Source organism: Copadichromis virginalis, linkage group LG15 (assembly GCF_057382275.1).
Source record: "Copadichromis virginalis isolate Kocher_CV1m ecotype Utaka linkage group LG15, C_Virginalis_male_GT1.1, whole genome shotgun sequence".
NCBI lineage: Eukaryota > Metazoa > Chordata > Actinopteri > Cichliformes > Cichlidae > Copadichromis > Copadichromis virginalis.
Genome location: NC_140632.1, coordinates 32,841,147 through 32,859,416, shown reverse-complemented (window position 1 = coordinate 32,859,416; position 18,270 = coordinate 32,841,147). Strand labels below are relative to the sequence as shown.

The window sequence follows — 18,270 nt, the reverse complement described above, 5'->3', positions numbered from 1 at the left end:
TTAACTGAGAGTTTGAGGTGATGGATCTGAATATGACACTCAATGAGACTAAAGTAGTCTAGTTTTAGAGACTGAACATAAAACCAACATTGACGTGCCCGATTGACGACAAACATGTGCGCCCGGCCTTGGTGGCGTCATCAAATTGCACCTTGTGCAGAACCACGCGAGAGAGTGGAGGTGTTTTGGGTTCGGTGTTTGTCACGTTTGGAAACCCTTGGATGGGAGATCTGATAAAGTTCGCGTTGTTCTGCTGCTAACATGTCTCTGTTTCTCGTGAATAGGTAGGTTTGCTTTGCCAGTTTCAGATCTTATATTTCATTTACAAAGTTTTTATCCAGATGTGTGCCACTTTACGGACATATCCAGATAGATGTGAACATTGTCACAGCCCACTTTATAACTCTGTCTCGCTTTGATGGAGTAAATAAAACTGGCCTGTGGAAGCTTTCGGTGTTCCAGATTTAACCGGTGTCGCCAAATAACTAGTGACGGTCAAACACATGTGTGGCAGACTTGCATTTAAGCCAGCAAATAAACACTGAGTATTTCATCTTTGACATTTGTGAGGTTACCTGAAACACACTCCGTCAGTCTTATTGCTCTTGAACAATAAAATATTAAAAACTGTCTCGAGTTTACCTGGTGATATTCCCATGCACGAGGCAGCCGCGTCTTGCACATAAACCTTTAAATTAAATTAAATGTTATTGCGTGTTTACTTTCAGTCTACACCTGTAAGAAGTGCCAAATGATATACACAAAGTTCCAGAAATCCCCACTCCTATTGTTCATGATGAGTTTAATGTTGTTTTCCATAACAAAGAAATACGTCTTGAACAAATATTACACATTAATATTAGACTAGTGTTGTAACATCACATCCCGTTAGCATAGTCTGCCTCTGTCGTTTCTCTGGAAATGAATTCAGTTTGAAAATCATCTGTAATGATGACGTAGTGAGTTTGGATATCATATATGTTTAACTGTAGTCATCTGGGACAATCGTGTACTGTTTAAGGTAACTTCACAAACGTAATAGATGAAGTATTCAGTGCTTATTAGTAGGTTTGTTAGTATCGGCTCCTTAAAAGTCTACCAGTTAATCTGGAACACCGGTGTCCTGTCATATATCAGGTGTTCCAGTGCTGAATGGTCACATTAAGTACGCTGAGCTCAGACTGCTTTGAACCCGGACCCTATAACGTGATGCAGAGAGAAAATCCCTAGAATGGTCATCCCGGATCTCCAGGATGCTGACCATACGAACAATGCAGGAAGATGACAGTAGCTGTTCTTTCTGTTGCTGCGTTCCTCTGTTTGCTGCATTTCTTTAGCTTTGCATAATGTTCTTGTTGGGGGGGGGGGGAGCTTTAATAACTTGAATGTTGCCTGTTTCTAAACTGACCAAAAATTGTCAACCTGTGACTGTGGATGTGTGTTACTCTCAGGTATCTGGGAGAGGAGGAAGATGGGAGTGTGTCAAAAGAGACTCTGTCAAAGGCATTACTGGCTAAACTGCAGAAGAAGGCTAAAGAAAAGCAGAAACGCCATTCAGCTAAGCAGAGAGAACCCCTCCATGAACACCCAGCAGAGCAGGTGGATGCCCAAAAGAAAAGAAAGGCTGACGTAGATGGTGGACTAGAGCCTCAGCAGCACAAGAAGAGGCACTCAGAAACAGTAGCTTCATGCAGTGTGGAGCCTGTTGAACAGACAAATATACAACACCAGGAGGAGATCCAGTCAGGTGGTTCTTTTAATTATCAATGCTCACATGTGATGTAGGTATGAAGACATTGAGTTAATCTTTCATTCTGCCTGTCTAAGAGCCTGGGGGTATTATCAGCTTATCACACATTTGGTACATATGCTGTAAAATACACTATATTACCAAAAATATAAAGACAGACAAGGGACTGCTTTTGGCTATATGGTATATATCCTGCTTTTTATTTCCTGGTCAAAAATAACGTGTTGCTATGCTGTGCAACACGTGTTTGGAGCGCCACAAACGCGACAGCCGGCTGGTCGGAGCAGAGATGGGCAGTGTGCAGACAAGTAATCCACGACTTTTGACAATAGACTTTTTCTGTGACGATCAAGCCAGTAAAAAGTTGCGCAAGGATAAAAAGAACCTAGTTCATGCTGTAGTCTCTGTAGATGGTCGGTATGCTTACATCTAAATGTCTGGGTTGCAGATATTTCGCCTGAATCTACCACAGACACTCTGCCTGGGTTCACACTCATAGGAGGATTTGAGAGCAAACCTGTCCCAAAGGTAAAGAGAAGCACGATTACTCGCAGCGCCACAGGGCTTTTTACTTACCCTCACACTGCATTCGTTTCACAGGTCGACAGAGTTCTGCCCCAGTGGCTTGCTGAGCCTCACGTCATTCACACAGACATTAAAAACAACCTAATCTCCATCTCTGATGTCCCAGGGCTATGTGCTCAGCTCCTGAAAAACCTGCACAGTAATGGAATCCAGCACTTCTTTCCAGGTGAGGCTAGTAAATGTGTCTGCTGTGCAGCCACGTTAGAGCACAGCCTTTGATTCAAATGGAGCCGTGCCAAGGAGGCTCTTTGTACAGTAGTTTGCAGTATTACTGAAAATTGTCTTGACTTCCACAGGTCTCCACAACCATGTGTCAGCTCTCACTCATACACACACTTAACCTGAGACTAAATGTTCCTCCACAGTGCAGGCAGAGGTGATCCCAGCCATCCTGGAGAGCGCCCAGCAGGGCCTGCTGATTGGGCGAGGGGGCTATAAGCCCAGAGACATCTGTGTGTCTGCACCAACAGGCAGCGGCAAGACTCTGTCATTTGTCATCCCCATCATACAGGTGAGAGCCATGTCTTTGCTGCACCTGTAGCTCAGGTGGTAGAGGAGGTTACTTACTAACCGGTGGTTAGTAGGTGGTGGTTTGATCCCAGTCTGCTCCAGTCTGTATCCTTGGAAACCCACCCCATCGATGCATCCGTCAGAGTATGAATGTGTCTGAATGTTAGATCGGAAACACTTAGAAACAGCACTTGGGTGAATGTACAAGTTGTGTAAATAAGAACCGGTCCATTTACCATTTACTTTGTCTGCCGCCTGTTTGGAGTACACAGTAGGGCTGAACGATTATGGAAAATAATCTAATTGCGATTTTTTGCCCCAATATTGCGATTGCGATGCGATATGCGATTATTTTTTAAGGTCTTTGTCTTCTGTATTATTAAACAAAGACAAGCAATACATCATATAGTATGGCCAATACTATATTACATTAATTTTAAACTGTTCTTTCCTTGAAGACAGACCTCTGTTATGATGACATGAGGTGATGCATGAATTGATGACTGACATTTTTATTTAACTTCTTCAATCACAACAGTATATTTGAACATACACAATAGTTTATTTTTAGCTTACAAACATCTGAGCATAAAGTGCTGACAAGGAACCCTGGTGTAAACATTAAAATGAAAGTCAGTACAATGTGCAGATTGCAGAAATATACATAAAAAAAATCAGTGGCTTTACCACACTCAGTTTTTCGACATCTGTGAACTACTAGACAGTCATTCAATTAAAAAATAATATTAAATAAATAAAACTAATAAATAAAAAATACACACATCTTACTGATCTTTGCAGTCAGTAACATTACACATAAAGTGCAAACATAATAGCAATTGTATAAACACAAGGCGTGAAATTGGACGGTCTAGCCTTCTGAATCAGAAGGCTAGTTCTGATTAGCGTCACCGCTGTCTCGGTGGAGTTTAATAAACTCGGCCGTCTGCTTCTTGCTATCTAAAATATAACCAGACACTGGCGTAAATTCTCGACTGTCTCATACTTCTGTTTAATAAGTTTTCTGTTTGACGTTTAGTCAGCTGTGTGAAAACCAAGGAGGAACCCACCCGGGGGATTAATAAAGTTTTATTTTCTCTAATCTAATAACTTTAATCTCAGCCAAACCGATTTACTCACGAACAAACAAAACACTGAAAAAAGCCCAACAATAACATTTTTAGGTTGTCTAAGTGACTTATATATTACGTTTAACCCGAGCAGCGAAACTCCGCGGTGATCTGAAAATGATGTGCCGGGAGTTGTGCCGTTCTCGGCCGCATCAGTAACCCTCGAGCTCCCGGCTAGCTGTCGAGCTGGTGGGTAGCAGACGCCTCTGAAAACGTCGAAGCACTTTTGCAAATATGGGATATCTTGATAAACCGAGCAGATATTCGATGTTTACACAACTACTTTCTCGCCTGAAAATATTTTAAAAGTTTATTTTGTGACCCAGAAAGATTAGTATGAGTAATTTTAAAACTTAATAGCGGCCGCCATTGTTGGAAACTGGAGTTTGGCTGGGCCGCGCTATGAATTCTGGGATATGGTAGTAATTTGGACAGCCTTCGGCGCGTCGCTGTGACGTAATCGGTCTACAAATGCGGCCTCAGGAGGATGCAGCCCATGAATTTGGACATGTCCAGAGTATAATCGCAGCCTTTGCGGTTAGAAAATTGCACTCGATCATGTCGCGATATTATCGCAAATGCGATATATCGTTCAGCCCTAGTACACAGACAGTGAGGGTGTTTTCTGTGATCAGGTGCTGATGGACAGGGTGGTGTGTGAAGTCCGGGCTCTAGCCGTGTTGCCGACCAAAGAGCTCGCCCAGCAGGTGAGACCCTTTTCAAGCTGTTTGCATCCCAGCAGTGCTCCACAGAGCCCGAAACTCAGCTCACATTGTCTCCTGTGCAGGTTCACAGGGTGTTTGCATCGTATGCCGAGGGAACCACGCTCAAAGTGGTGATGCTGGCAGGTCAGAAGTCCTTTGCTGCAGAACAGGCATCACTGTCAGAACACAGGTGAGAAATCGAGCTGGCTCTAACAAAGCTTCACAGAAACGCAGCGGCACATCTCCTGTCAGAGTCCTCGGTGCACATGTGCAGTGGGGAAAAGGCTGAGCTCAGCATCTATGTCATGTCCGTGCAGGTGGAACATGAGGCGTAGTCTAGCAGACATTGTTGTGGCCACTCCAGGACGACTCATTGACCACATGACCAAGAATTCAGGCTTATGTTTGGAACATCTGCGGTTTCTGGTGAGTGCTGTTGAAATCTGTCGAGCTGCAGTAGTGAGTTCACTCATCAGTGTGTGTCACACAGTGTGTGTCTGCTACTTGCTCAGGTGATCGATGAGGCGGACAGGATGATCGACAGCATGCACCAGTCCTGGCTCAGTCAGGTGATGGGAGCAGTGTACCGATCCAGAGCTGAACCCGGGTCAGTGTTCAGAAGGACAGAAGCAGCGTGCATCACATCAGCCAGGTGTGTGTGTGTTATCTACTGTGGGGTGATTGAGATGATGTCAGTCTCATTCTTGGCCACAAACTCAGGCCAGCAGAATGGTAAATGGTAAATGGCCTGCATTTGTATAGCGCTTTTCTAGTCCATAGGACCCCAAAGCGCTTTACACTACATTCAGTCATTCACCCATTCACACACACATTCACACACTGGCGATGGCAAGCTACATTGTAGCCACAGCTGCCCTGGGGCGCACTGACAGAGGCGAAGAAAAGCTTAAAGGTTACAGTTAAGTAATAAAAAGACAGCTGGGAAGGTTTTCATAGTGTTATGTTAATGTTTTTGTGGGATTTTAAGGTCTCTTGTGTTGATACAGTTTGTCAAAATGAGAAATTAACTGAAAAGAATGATGCAGAAGTTTTTAAATAAAAAAGAGTCAGTGTGCTCACCAGACACGGTGGTGTCAACCATAACAGAAGAACTCCAATTCTGCAGCCAGGACTTAGGTTCCAGGTCGGTGCTCAGCTGACCGCCTTGTCCTTGTAGTCTGTCTCCACCTCAGACGCCACTGCAGAAGCTGCTGTTCTCCGCCACGCTCACACAGAACCCAGAGAAACTGCAGCAGCTGGGCCTTCACCAGCCCCGACTCTTCAGCTCCACCTACGGCCACGCCGACAGCGCTGCAGCCTCGCCAACCCATGGGCATGACCGCTTCAACTTCCCCCAGGGTTTGACGGTGAGGGCTGCCCTTTTGACCTTTAGCAGGGAGTGGAACTAAACCAGAATTTGATTTGTACAGACTGATGTGGCTTTGTGTTTTAGGAGTACTATGTTCCCTGCACCATGAGCAGTAAGCCACTCCTACTCCTCCACTTCATCCTGCGCATGAAGCTCCACCCAGTCCTCTGTTTCACCAATTCCAGAGAGACTGCGCACAGGTAGGAGAGCTCCTGAAATCACATGACTGAAGGCTTCTTGTGCTGATTCCACCTCCCTCCTCCTCAGGCTTCACCTACTGCTGCAGCTCTTTGGTGGAGTCCAGGCTGCCGAGTTCTCCTCTCAACTCTCCCCAGGTGACAGGAAGAAGACCCTGAAGGAATTTGAACAGGGAAAGATCCAACTGTAAGTCTGTGTCTGTGTGTGTGAGCTTGTATTCATATCTTTGTGGGGACCAAAATGCAGGTCCTAAAAAGTTTGGCCCTCAAAGAAATTTTTCAGACTCAGAATGTAGTTTTAAGTGTGCCAGTGGGCAGGAAGCATATGATATAGTAGTCCTTCCTGGTGGCAAGCGTTGCTCACAAAGCTGGCAAGATCACACTCAGCCTAATGTGCGTGCCTTTGGGCCACGTCATGAAGAACATCCAGGCTCCATGCAGAAAGGAACTGCTGACCAGGCGCATATTTCTAAATTGGCTTTGAGATCTGTGCTCACTGACCAAGTCCATGTTAAGATGTGATATATCACATTTAAACTGTCTTTTGGAAGGTTGATCAGCACAGACGCGGTGGCCAGAGGCATCGACATCAGCGGGGTCAAATGTGTGGTTAACTATGATGCACCGCAGTACATCAGAACATACATTCACAGGTGAGGCCCATCAGACCGTGAGTAATGCTTCGCTGTTGCCCTCATTGACGTGCTCTGACCCTGTGTCTGTCCTCAGAGTTGGAAGAACAGCGAGAGCGGGGAAAACAGGCCTGGCCTTTACCTTTCTGCTCAGAGTGCAGGTACATAACGTTCTTTGAGATGATGAGATGAAAGTAGCAAAGGTGCGGGTTGTTTCATGGTGTTTGTGGCTGCACACAGGAGAAAAACTTCCTGCAGATGGTGGTGAAAGCAGGAAGCCCTGGGATTCAGAAGCAGGTGGTTAAACCGGAGAACCTGAGGAGCATGGAAGGCCAATATGAAAAGGCACTGCAGAAGCTGGCTGATGTCATCAAGGTGCTACCTCAACCAATTTGTTAAACGTTAAAATGCACAAAGAGACGCTGTTTTAATTGTACCTTTGTTTGCCCACAGGAGGAGAGAGCCAGCTGATGTCTGGCCATGATGCTGGCTTCACACACGTCAGGACTTTTACTGCGGCGCATTTCATCCACAGAATGACATCACATCTCGCTGTCTCATGAGCACTCTTCATGTTTGAGCCATGTAGTCTTCTGGAAATCCATAAACACATGCTGACTTTGAAGAGAAGCAGGAATTATAAGGCGATAAAACATGCACCATTTCAAGAGTTTGCCAAGAGAACTGAAAGACGTGGCTTGTTAGTCTGCTGTATATCAGACCACACCTGGAAAAAAACCTTCAGAAATCTGAGCAGGAGGATGGATCAGGGTGCTGTTCTCAGCGTTTGCAGTTTACCAACATGTGACACTGTTCTACCAAAAGAGCTGCTTCAATTACATGCATCGTAGGTCAAAGCTGGCTGGGAGCTGCTAATATATTCTTCAATTATAATCTTGTCGATTTACTGGCAGACCCACAAATCTTATCCTCATAACATCCACGTGCACTGGTAGATGGCACTGTGTGCATTGGAACACATTAAATGTAGAAAAGTGCCATTATACTTCCTGTAAAGGTTGATCTTATTTAGTTTCAATGTGGCTGAAATTCTCTCTTAATGCCTTTCAAGCTCAGTGCTCTTTCACGGAATATAAATATGAGCTCGAGCTCTCTTTGCTCTTTTTATACAAATCAATGGATTTAAATGCCCCTTTTCACAAGTATAATATACTAATAAAAGGGAAACGGCTGAAATTCAGAAGTGTCATTTGTAATTTGGGGTATTTATCCAGTTTTTCCATAATGTTCAATAAAACGAAATGATTCATGTGATGTGTTTGCTATCTATACAATATATTGTTGTAGCACATGGTAATGCATTAAACCTGCAGTCTTTCTAATGGCCACCAGGGGGCAATTAGATGTGGTTGCAAACAAATATTTGAGGCAATGAGGAAATGCATATATATGCACAGACTGGACAAAGACTAGCAGATGTATGTATAACACACTTTAATGTACACACACACACACAGGTGTCCTTGTTTGAGTCCAGTAAATGCGATGTCCCCACACAGACACACTCAGTGATGAAGGCTGTGCTATCAGTCCCACTTGGATGATTTCCTCCTCGTGGTTCTCTCTCCTTCGCTGTCGATGGCCTCATACAGCTGCTGGTCATTTTCCTTCATTGCGTGCAGGTAGCCCAAGTAGCCCACACATAGCGTGATGCTCAGCAGTCCAAAGGCCATCACAGGTTTATTCTGCAAAGTGAAATAGAGATGTTACTGAGCGCGCTCCAGTCCATGCTTTGTGTGAGGGCTGAAGTTCATACTGCTGGTAGAGAAACAACAGGAGAAACCTTTATTACAGTAGTCTAGTACTGCAATTGTTGGTATTGATACCTTGAAAATACTGGGCCAATACTGCTGATGCCAGTACCAATACTTTATACTATGAAGAGAGCTTCTGTAAGGGAGAGTAGTGTCATGGTTTAAGAGATGGATTAGGACTCAACTTTATTGTCATTACACATGTATAAACACAGGGTAACGAGTGAGCAAAGAGCAGATTATATACAGATAATCTGTACATTACTATACAGAGAGCAAATATACAGATGTACTATAAACAAATATACTTTAATCATAGTCAATTTGTCAAATTCTCAACACATTTTAAAATTGTATTGAAACTGGGTTTAATGGCTACTTGGACTCTGAATGTGCCTGTCAACAAAAAAAAATCTTAGGACATTTTTCGCAGTGGATGTTTGAGGGGGTTTTTATGAACAAAAACAAAATTGTGTATTTAAAACTAATCAGAGGCTCCAAACTGAGCTTAAATAATAGAAACAAAGCATCGATCCACAACTCCAGCCTCTCTCACCACCAAGCCCCCCCGCAGTGCAGCAGGCCGGACACAGTCCGTGTCACTTAGAGGAGAAGAGCTAGTTCACATTCCAAGGTAATAACAACTCATTGGCCTGCAGCTCTCTCTCTCTCTCTCTCTGTGTGTGTGTGTGTGTGTGTGTGTGTGTGTCTCACGGGCTTAATGAAGAGCTCGGGGTTCACGGCCCGGAACAGCGTGGTGGTCTGTACGCTCCTCAGCCCAGGTGTCCTGAACCCTTTTTCACCGTGACTCTCCACCCCTGCTCCAGCCTCTTTGTCCGCCATGACCTACACTTCTACACACACAAAAACAGAGTACAGTACACTTAAACCACCTGAGCTAGCTAACTAAGCGCAGCCATATTGAAAGTCAAAGACAGCCAGGAAAACAAGTGTAGCGCTTTTCCAATCACAGCGCTCTCTGTGGGTGTGAGCGGGAAAAACATGTGCAGGACGCATTCAGGAAACAGAGACTGAAAGGGAGGCTCTGATGTTTAATGCTCAACCTTGTGGACATATGTTTCTTGAGTGCGTTCTTTAGTGTATTTGTGTTTATGCTGATGTTCATAAATAAAGTCCAGGCAAAAAAAAAAAAAACACGTGACCGGAAGTATCTGTGTGGCTGTCATAATAAGAGTTGTATTTATACAAATGAAAACTGCAAACTTGTAATTCAAAATTTACTATATTTTAACTACTTGTATACAGAGATGGGCAGTAACGCGTTACTGTAATCTGATTAATTTTTTCAAGTAACTTGACCAACACTGCTTGTATGCAGCCTCCTGCGCTCCGAATTTAGCTGCGAAACTCGCACTTATAAGCGAAGGAGGATGGGGCGGAAGGAACAGGAGTGGAGATTAGCCAATCAGAAAGCAGGACACCCCGCTGTCTGCCATTCACAACCACAGAGCAGAGCGAGTCACGGACAGTTTCCTTCAAAGCCCGTACTCGCTGGAGAAAGGAGAGAGACTTTGGGAAAGATGGGATCGTTATATGTTAAAAGACTAGAAACTGATACCTGTGTGATGCAGAGGAGTAGTCGTGATTTTGTTTGAATGCAACATACACCTGTGTAATATGTAATATGTGTAAGTAAAACAAGGCGATGTGTAGTTTGGAATATGTGAACATATGTGAATGTGTTGGTTTCCCTTGCCCTCTTTAGTTCTGTATGTAAAATAAGATGAAAATCAATAAAGAGAAAGTATTTTTAAAAAAAGCTCATACTCATTAATTTCAAGTCAGATCAGTCACTCGTTATTTATGTTACAGAAACGCAGAGGTGTGAGACCAGGCGGAAGGCTTTTTGTTTTGTTTTATAAATTCAAATAATTTTCATTTTTGTCTCAAGATAATATTGATACGTGTAAGCATTTGCATGAGCTGTTTCTTTTGTTAATTATATATTTTAAAATATCAAAATTTAGGCTTGTGTTTCTGAATCCATGAAGAACAGATTCTTTCCAGAGATATGTGGGCCTCATAGGACTACCACCACAAACATATGATTTAAGAGAGGCCTTCTTGAATGTTACACTGAGGGCCAGATTAGGCTGTTCTTTATGTTCTTTACTTTGTTATGCCATGGGCAAAATACTATCAATATATTTTGAATGAACTCAAAGCATGATGATATTACATGCCATATATACAGTAATATATACAAAACTGCTGTGTCATATTGAGTAAGCTGTTTATTTATTATTAATTCTGCCATATAACTTTTTGGTAAATGGCATAATTTCTTACACGCGTCTTCAGCCTGCACTGCATTTTCTCAAAAACAAGGCAGCTAAATATGCGACTGGACATAGTGTCTGAAGTTCCTCTAAAACATTTCCAAGGACACTTTCACGGAAATTACATAACACCAAAGACTGCAGACAGCATAACTGAGTTTTACTGTCGCTGAGGTTACATAGTGACAAAAACATTTTTTATATACTGGCTTCACATTATAGGTGGAACACCTGTACCTGTATCTAATTTGTGTAATATACTGGGATATTTATAATTAGAGCTGTTTGTTATATTTTGTAACTTTTGAATATATTGCATTATTTAATTTAGAGTTAGTTACTGTCTTGGAGCAACTGCGACCACATCATTTACTCTGGTATTAACAAAGTATTCTGATCTCAAGATATTTATTCTACGCCACATCTTCTAAGGGATTTCTACCCAGAAAAAAGTATAACAAAAAGAATATTATGAAGTTTAGTAATTCAGAAAAATTATTAATTTATTGATTTAATTACCTTTTTAAAAGTAGTAGAGTAATAATGTAGTATTCAGTAGTATTGAAGTAAGGATGGCACACCAACATGTCTTGTTTACTGTGATTATTAATCATTTACATCTACATTTGTTAGAGCACTAAAGGACGAGAACAGCTACGATACATCCTGTCGCCTGTGATCCTAGTGGTAAAGGAAGTACTAAAGACATAAAGACCTTAATGTTGTTCACTTAATTCAACATTATTATTCCCTGAGCTCAGGTTATTGTAACATCTGCAACTGACCAACACAAAAGTCACCCAAAGTTCAAGCTCACAGCTGTAGAAAACATTCATACGTGACAAGGTGCTGACTGCTGGCATGCAGTTGAGTCATTGGTTAGGTTTTGGGTGCCCAAGTATAGTGGGGGCTAACGATACTCTCACTCAACTAGTCATGGCAGATGGCTGCCTTTGCCTGACCCTCACTTGGCAACAGTGGGAAGGGAAATCTTTACCACTGCACTTGCCTTTGAACAAGCCTCAGAAATTATCTGATAGTTGGAGTTTCTTTGTATAATTCTGGGTTATTGTAGACTCTTTACCTTACAATATAAATCACTTTGAGGCAACTGTTGTTGTGATTTTGTGCTATATGAATAAACTTAAATGAAAATGAGGCATGAAAATGGCAGCTTGAAGACTCAGGCCTTAGGTTTGATGTATGATTAATTTATCAGCAGGTAAGGAGATCGCATTCTCATCAAAGTTGCATGTTTCCATCCTGCCAGATAGAAGAGGATAGAAAGATAACACAGCTGAAACGGTGCATGTTTCCCCCCCACAATGAGCTTGAACAGGCAGCATATATTTACATTAGACAGCTCCATGGTGATGGTGTCTATCTCTGCACAAACACAGACACTCACAGGTAGGAAAACAAAACAAAAAGTGTGTGATCCAGCCAGCCACAGGCTGCTGTTATGTCTTCCTGGAAAGGTGTGGCACTGAGCTCTTACCTGCAAGTAAGCAGTGAAGGACGCGTAGTTGATACTCGACACAATCCGCTACCAGAGAGAAGAACGCCCTCCAGCACCACCGGTAAGCTATCTGCTGTTTCTTTACTGTATGACAGAAATACAACCTCCTCACTGTGTCTGTGGGTGATGTTACTCTCTGTGTTTGGACAGTTATACAATACCATAAGAGTATATCATACGTGACATTTGGGGGCATTCAAAAGGTAAAAAGCTTTTTTGGATCACTACAGAAAAGTGGAAGGACCTTTGAGAATATGTTATTAGACTTTGACAACACTTTAGCAGGTTCGGAAACAAGAAAAAGAAACTTGGTTGTATTTCCACACGTATGTGTATGTATGTGTGTTTGTTGTTTCGTGTTTAAGAATAGAATATTGCATCTGTGACAAAGTGTGATACCAAAAATTGTCAGTTGCAATATATCTTGTAATCCTTCTTTGATGTAGCCTGTATAGAATCTGCCAGTGTCCAAGGCTGGATAACCAGCTGGGGAAAGGGCGTAGGGAAGCTTTGTGCAGTTTTGAATAACTGCAAATTAGTTTCAGTGGATCACAGAGCTACTTTTACTATTATATAAGAATCATGTATCACAAGTAGTTGGGTGAAAATTTTAATATCAATTATAAATATTTGTTTTTACCATAAATGATCTTGTAATTTCCTGTAATTAATCTAGCCCCATACAGATGAGATCAGACCAATTAATCGGTAAAAATCATGTTTTTCTAAGGTGCCTCAGCCTCAGCGCTTCTTTGCAATGATCTTTCATGCGTCTGGAACTGTACAGGAGAGACAACCAGAGGCTCTCTCATTTGATTATTGGATGATGGTAGAGCACTAATATGTTGGTCCAAAATGTCCCCTTGGGGTTTAGTCAGGTTGATGGTGACTTTTGGTCCAAATCAAAGTGCAGTTAGATCCATGGGTACTTTGACACAGTTTCTGTAATGTTGCTCTAAAGTTGGTGAATTGATGTGTGGCAAGCTTTACAGTGGATCTTATACTAAATCATGCCTGAAGTACAGACTTTAGCTTAAATAAAAACGATTGCATGAACTATAGCCATTTTTATACATTATGCTTGTCCAAAAACGTATGTATATAATACATATTGCAAAATGAAAAGAAACAAGGAAACTGCATACATAATGCATGTGATTTAAAGTTAAGTTGACATCCTATGACTTTGGTTGTACATGACTACTGGTTTGTTCCCTGACAGGAGATCAAAGATGAACTGGGGTTTTCTAGAGAATGTCCTCAGTGGGGTCAACAAGTACTCCACTGGAATTGGGCGAATCTGGCTCTCTGTGGTCTTCCTCTTCAGGATCTTGGTGTATGTGGCAGCAGCTGAGCAGGTGTGGAAGGACGAGCAGAAGGATTTTGTTTGTAACACACAGCAGCCCGGCTGTGAGAACGCCTGCTTCGACCACTTCTTCCCTATTTCGCAGGTACGTCTCTGGGCTCTGCAGCTCATCATGGTGTCAACCCCTTCACTGCTAGTAGCCCTTCATGTGGGTTACCGGGAGTACCGAGAGGCTAAACACAAGCGAAAACTGTACCAGGACAAGGGGCGCATCGATGGAGGTCTTTTCTGCACCTACACTGTGAGCCTCATCTTCAAGACAGCCTTTGAGGTGGGCTCCCTGCTGGCTTTCTACTTCCTGTATAATGGCTTTGAGGTCCCGATGCTGCTGCAGTGCAGCCAGAGCCCGTGCCCCAACACAGTGGACTGTTTCATTGCCAAAGCCACAGAGAAGAAGATCTTCCTCTACATCATGGGTTGCACTTCCGTACTATGCATTGTTCTGAACTTCACTGAGCTCATGTACATTGTGTGGAAACAGCTTTGGAAATGTTTAACGAGGAAGTATATTCCCATGGAAAAGAAGATGTTCAGCCACAGCCAGCCATCTGTTTCCATTGTCAACAAGTCTGCCTCAAATGAACCCACAGCAAACACAGAGGTGTGTATGACACAGCCAGCAGCTGCTCAGGAAAACCTGCCTGACCAGTCCTAGTGGGCTGGGACACTGCCAACATCTGACACTGAAAGAACCTCAAATGAAACCCAATACAAACACACACACACAGACACACAACACACACATATATATATATAAGCTAGCCAAACGAGGAGATAGAAGTCACTGACATCAACACGAGGAAGCTCCTGACTGTATGATATGTGTAAGGAAGGAGGCTGCGGACTCCAGGATGAGACAACGAACATCCACAAGTACATAAGGAAGATGGCCACGACCAACCGTGTGCTCAATGAATACCTCAGGCAGCAGAAACCCAAGAAAGAGTAGGAACCATCATGGAAAGACAGGCCGCTGCACACAATGTACCACTGGCAGATAGAGGAAGTGGCTGACATCGAGAAATCCGACCAGTGGCTGGACAAAGCTGGAATGAAAGAGAGCACAGTAGCACTAATTATGGCAGCATATGAACAAGCTCTAAGTACAAGAGCCATACAGACTCCAGGTGCAGGCTGTACAAAGATGCCCCTGAGACAATCCAGCACATAACAGCAGGGTGCAAGATGCTAGCAGGCAGGGCATACATGGAACACCATAACCAGGTGGCCGGCATAGTATACAGGAACATCTGTGCCGAGTATGGCCTGGAAGCCCTGAGATCAAATTGCGGGACGCCCCCTCGTGTGGTCGAGAATGGCCGTGCTAAGATCCTGTGGGACTTCCAGATACAGATGGACAAAATGGTGATGGCTAACCAACCGGACATAGTAGTGGTGGACAAGCAGAGGAAGACGGCCGTAGTGATAGAGGTAGCAATACCGAAATACCGCAACATCAGGAAAAAGGAAGCTGGAGAAGTACCAAGGACTCATAGAAGAGCTTGAGAAGATGTGGAGGGTGAAGGTAACAAACCCCAGTCACCACTCACAACACTCAAACACAGTGTGCTTGTCAGTAGCTTTTATTGTTGTTGACTCTTGTTCCAGACAGTTGTGATCGCTTGATGAGCTGCAGCTGGCACAGCCCCTCAAGCCAGCTGCACCACCTCTCCCCTGCTGCTGAGTCAAAGACCACAGCTCTGTCACACCATCCAATCCACACGTGCAAAGAAATCAAAGCACAGATGTCCATACATTATGTATAATAATGAGAAATGACACAGGGAAAAGTATTGAAGATAGGTAAGATAAGTGCAAAAACAGCATGGACAGTCATGACACCAGCTAAAATCTATCAGTAATTAGATTCCCAGATGATTAAACATGCAACTATTTTGCTGGTAATACCTAAAATGAGTAAAGAAAATCAACAGCCTATTTATGCAAGATAATTCATAATTTTATTGGGGGGCTATATTGGTTGGGTCTGATTTTTGGGGGGACATAACCCTCCTAACCCCCTTGGAAATTACACCCCTGGCTGAGAGTTCACAGAAGGGGCCCACTTCAGGATTTTTGAAGACAGTTTGTGTGGAAGAATAGGCCAAAATTAAACCCGAGCAAAGTCTGTAACTAGTTTCTCCATACAGGAGGTGTCTTTAAGCTGTCAAAAGTATTAAATAAATTTCAGTATGAGCGCTCCGAGAGAGTCAAAAAGTGCTATATGACAAACAGTCCATTTACCATGTGTGTCATTTGTTTTTGTTTTTTTTGGATGGGTTTGTTATCGACATCTGGTGAGAATTTCATGTTGATAGCAAGTTTGAAAATATATTCACTGGTGACATGTTTATTACTTAATTTAACTGCTGTATGTATAGATGTGTATAGTGATTGAGAAAGGTAATCTCAAAAGTTGTGACAGGCCTTGAAAAACTACAAACCATGATTACATAGTTTGCAGAATAACCTTTGGAGGCAACATTTTCTATATGAAAATACTGACAAACTCTTTTTTTTTCTTCCCCCAGTTAAGTGAAGTTGACAGGCATTTATATTCTCACAGCCCTCTTAAGATCATTTCAGTCAGGGTTAGGTCTGGACTGTGAAACATTTATTCTTTTCTTTTTCAGCCAGTCTGTTGTAGATTTGCTCCTGTTATTGGAATCACTGTCTGAACACAGTACAGAGAAGCTAACTACACTCTACTCCCAGAGAGGTCAATTACCTTGTTAATAGTGTTACATCCTTATTGCACATGACTCTGGATGCTCCAGAGAATAGAGAGCCTCATATCATAAGTTGGATTCCATGGCGTAACTCTCAAACGTGCACTTTAACCCATAAACCTGACATTAAATGGCATCTCACTAATTTAGAAAATCTTCATTTAGCCTGAAAGAATTGTTTGTTACTCTATTTAAAGTCCTCCGTAAAGATGCTCCCAGGTCTCACAAATAACCAAATGTGACCTCCACCTCTGTTCTTGAAATGTTTTCATAGTGTGAAGATAACATTTTGCATGGTTTAATTAAATACATATACTAGTTCTTGTAGAAAAGGGATATGAGGTGGTACATCCCTATTCTCTTTTGAGGAATTTTGAATGTTCTCCATATACTGACACTGTTGTGGCTGCTGCTATTGTCATGCTAAACTTACGATGCTTTGTCTTTTGTTTTCTTTCTCAATCTGCAAAGCTATGATGTCTGCTGTGTGGGGGGGGGGGGGGGGGGAGTCTTTCACATTTCTAAACGGTCCTTCTGTAACTGAACTGATATCAACAAGCACTTTAGATAATATTCCACAGGAACGTCCTTTATTGGTATGTTTGAGAGGATGACTTCAACTGAAACCCCCTGCAGTAATAGTTAACACTGACAGGTTTTGCTTAGCTAGCATAGATAACATTAACAATTTATTCTTTTTCTTTAAATCTGTATGAATAAAATGCTATACTTGTTTATGAACATTTGAAGTGAAATAAAGAATGATTAGAAGACCCTTGAACAAAGTCTGCTGTCTGCTCCTTCTGATTCCCTGCTTTGATGGACAGTTATGAAGTGTGTTCTAAAACAAGGTGGCCATATCATCTATTTTTAAAATTGACCAGTGCACTGGTCACAGTAAAAGTATAGCATTTGAAACACAGGATAAGATGACTTGCACTGAAATAACTTTATGCGCTTAACAATTTGAAAATTGTTCAAATGAAAAGTGACACACTAAATAACTTTCCATTTTAACAATTTTCAAATTGTTAAGCGCATAGTTATTTCAGTGTGACCAGTGCAGTAGGTACTGCACTGGTCTTTAAATGGGACCAGTGCCTCTGGGAGGCAGAGCCTTCAGTTTAAAGGCCCCTCTTCTATAGAACCAGCTTGCACTGGATGTTTCTTCTTCACTATGTGTTAATAGACCTCTCTGCACTGAATCATACCTGTTATTAATCTCTGGCTCTCTTCCACAGCATGTCTTTCATCCAGTCTTCCTTTTCACTCCCCAAACGGTTGTGGCAGATGGCCACCCCTCCCTGAGCCTGGTTCTGATGGAGTTTTTCCTTCCCACTGTTGCCAAGTGCTTGCTCATAGATGGTCATGATTGTTGGGTTTTTCTCTGCATGTATTATTGTAGGGTCTACCTTACAATATCAAGTGCTTTGAGGAGACTGTTGTTGTGATTTGGTGCTGTATAAATAAAACTGAAATTGAACATACAGTTCAATCCAGTATTCATACAATGGGGATGTAGTTCTTTGCTGCCTGAATTTGCTTTCTGTCTGCCCATGAAAATTTATCAAGCAATTGTCCAATTACATTTGGGCCTATATGTGTGTTATATATGTGTAATTTATAAAAACAGCTGCAACTCCACTTTTTTTTTTAAAGTTAAACCCATAAACTGCTTGATTAAATATTTGTTCCTACTCAAAT

General features: G+C 42.4%; 3 protein-coding genes across 4 annotated transcripts; 2 read left to right on the top strand and 1 right to left on the bottom strand.

Moving 5' to 3' along the window:
* Nucleotides 1–119: 119 nt before the first annotated feature.
* Nucleotides 120–8,152, top strand: ddx51 (DEAD (Asp-Glu-Ala-Asp) box polypeptide 51). Its single transcript, XM_085432945.1, has 16 exons — nt 120–284; nt 1,452–1,747; nt 2,199–2,278; nt 2,351–2,501; nt 2,701–2,846; nt 4,611–4,682; nt 4,763–4,869; nt 4,997–5,105; nt 5,192–5,331; nt 5,857–6,046; nt 6,133–6,248; nt 6,316–6,432; nt 6,797–6,898; nt 6,975–7,038; nt 7,118–7,252; nt 7,331–8,152. Exons 1-16 carry the CDS (start codon nt 262–264, stop codon nt 7,346–7,348), a joined length of 1,866 nt encoding a protein of 621 aa, XP_085289071.1. The 5' UTR covers nt 120–261; the 3' UTR covers nt 7,349–8,152.
* A 165-nt stretch (nt 8,153–8,317) lies between these two features.
* smim8 (small integral membrane protein 8) lies at nt 8,318–9,748 on the bottom strand. Its single transcript, XM_085432946.1, has 2 exons — nt 9,367–9,748; nt 8,318–8,583 (listed from the first exon to the last, which is right to left on the bottom strand). The coding sequence occupies exons 1-2, from the start codon at nt 9,493–9,495 to the stop codon at nt 8,425–8,427; spliced, it is 288 nt and encodes a 95-aa protein (XP_085289072.1). The 5' UTR covers nt 9,496–9,748; the 3' UTR covers nt 8,318–8,424.
* Nucleotides 9,749–12,456: 2,708 nt separating this feature from the next.
* On the top strand, nt 12,457–18,115 carry gjb7 (gap junction protein beta 7). Of its 2 annotated transcripts, XR_014915286.1 has the most exons (3): nt 12,457–12,532; nt 13,694–15,362; nt 17,808–18,115. XR_014915286.1 is itself a non-coding variant. In XM_085432944.1 (2 exons), the coding sequence occupies exon 2, from the start codon at nt 13,704–13,706 to the stop codon at nt 14,490–14,492; it is 789 nt and encodes a 262-aa protein (XP_085289070.1). In that variant the 5' UTR covers nt 12,457–12,532; nt 13,694–13,703; the 3' UTR covers nt 14,493–16,322. The 2 variants fall into 2 exon arrangements, 1 of the variants encoding a protein (XP_085289070.1); XM_085432944.1 differs by lacking the exon at nt 17,808–18,115 and having other exon boundaries at nt 13,694–16,322.
* Nucleotides 18,116–18,270: the final 155 nt, after the last annotated feature.

Excerpts from the sequence above, each read along its gene's own strand:
- ddx51 (XM_085432945.1), top strand. The coding sequence starts at position 262 with ATGTCTCTGTTTCTCGTGAATAG. Across the intron at positions 2,502-2,700 it reads AATCCAGCACTTCTTTCCAG|TGCAGGCAGAGGTGATCCCA; the intron begins GTGAGGCTAGTA and ends GTTCCTCCACAG. Across the intron at positions 5,106-5,191 it reads TGGAACATCTGCGGTTTCTG|GTGATCGATGAGGCGGACAG; the intron begins GTGAGTGCTGTT and ends CTACTTGCTCAG.
- smim8 (XM_085432946.1), bottom strand. The coding sequence starts at position 9,495 with ATGGCGGACAAAGAGGCTGGAGCAGGGGTGGAGAGTCACGGTGAAAAA. Across the intron at positions 8,584-9,366 it reads CCGAGCTCTTCATTAAGCCC|AATAAACCTGTGATGGCCTT; the intron begins GTGAGACACACA and ends TTCACTTTGCAG.
- gjb7 (XM_085432944.1), top strand. The coding sequence starts at position 13,704 with ATGAACTGGGGTTTTCTAGAGAATGTCCTCAGTGGGGTCAACAAGTAC.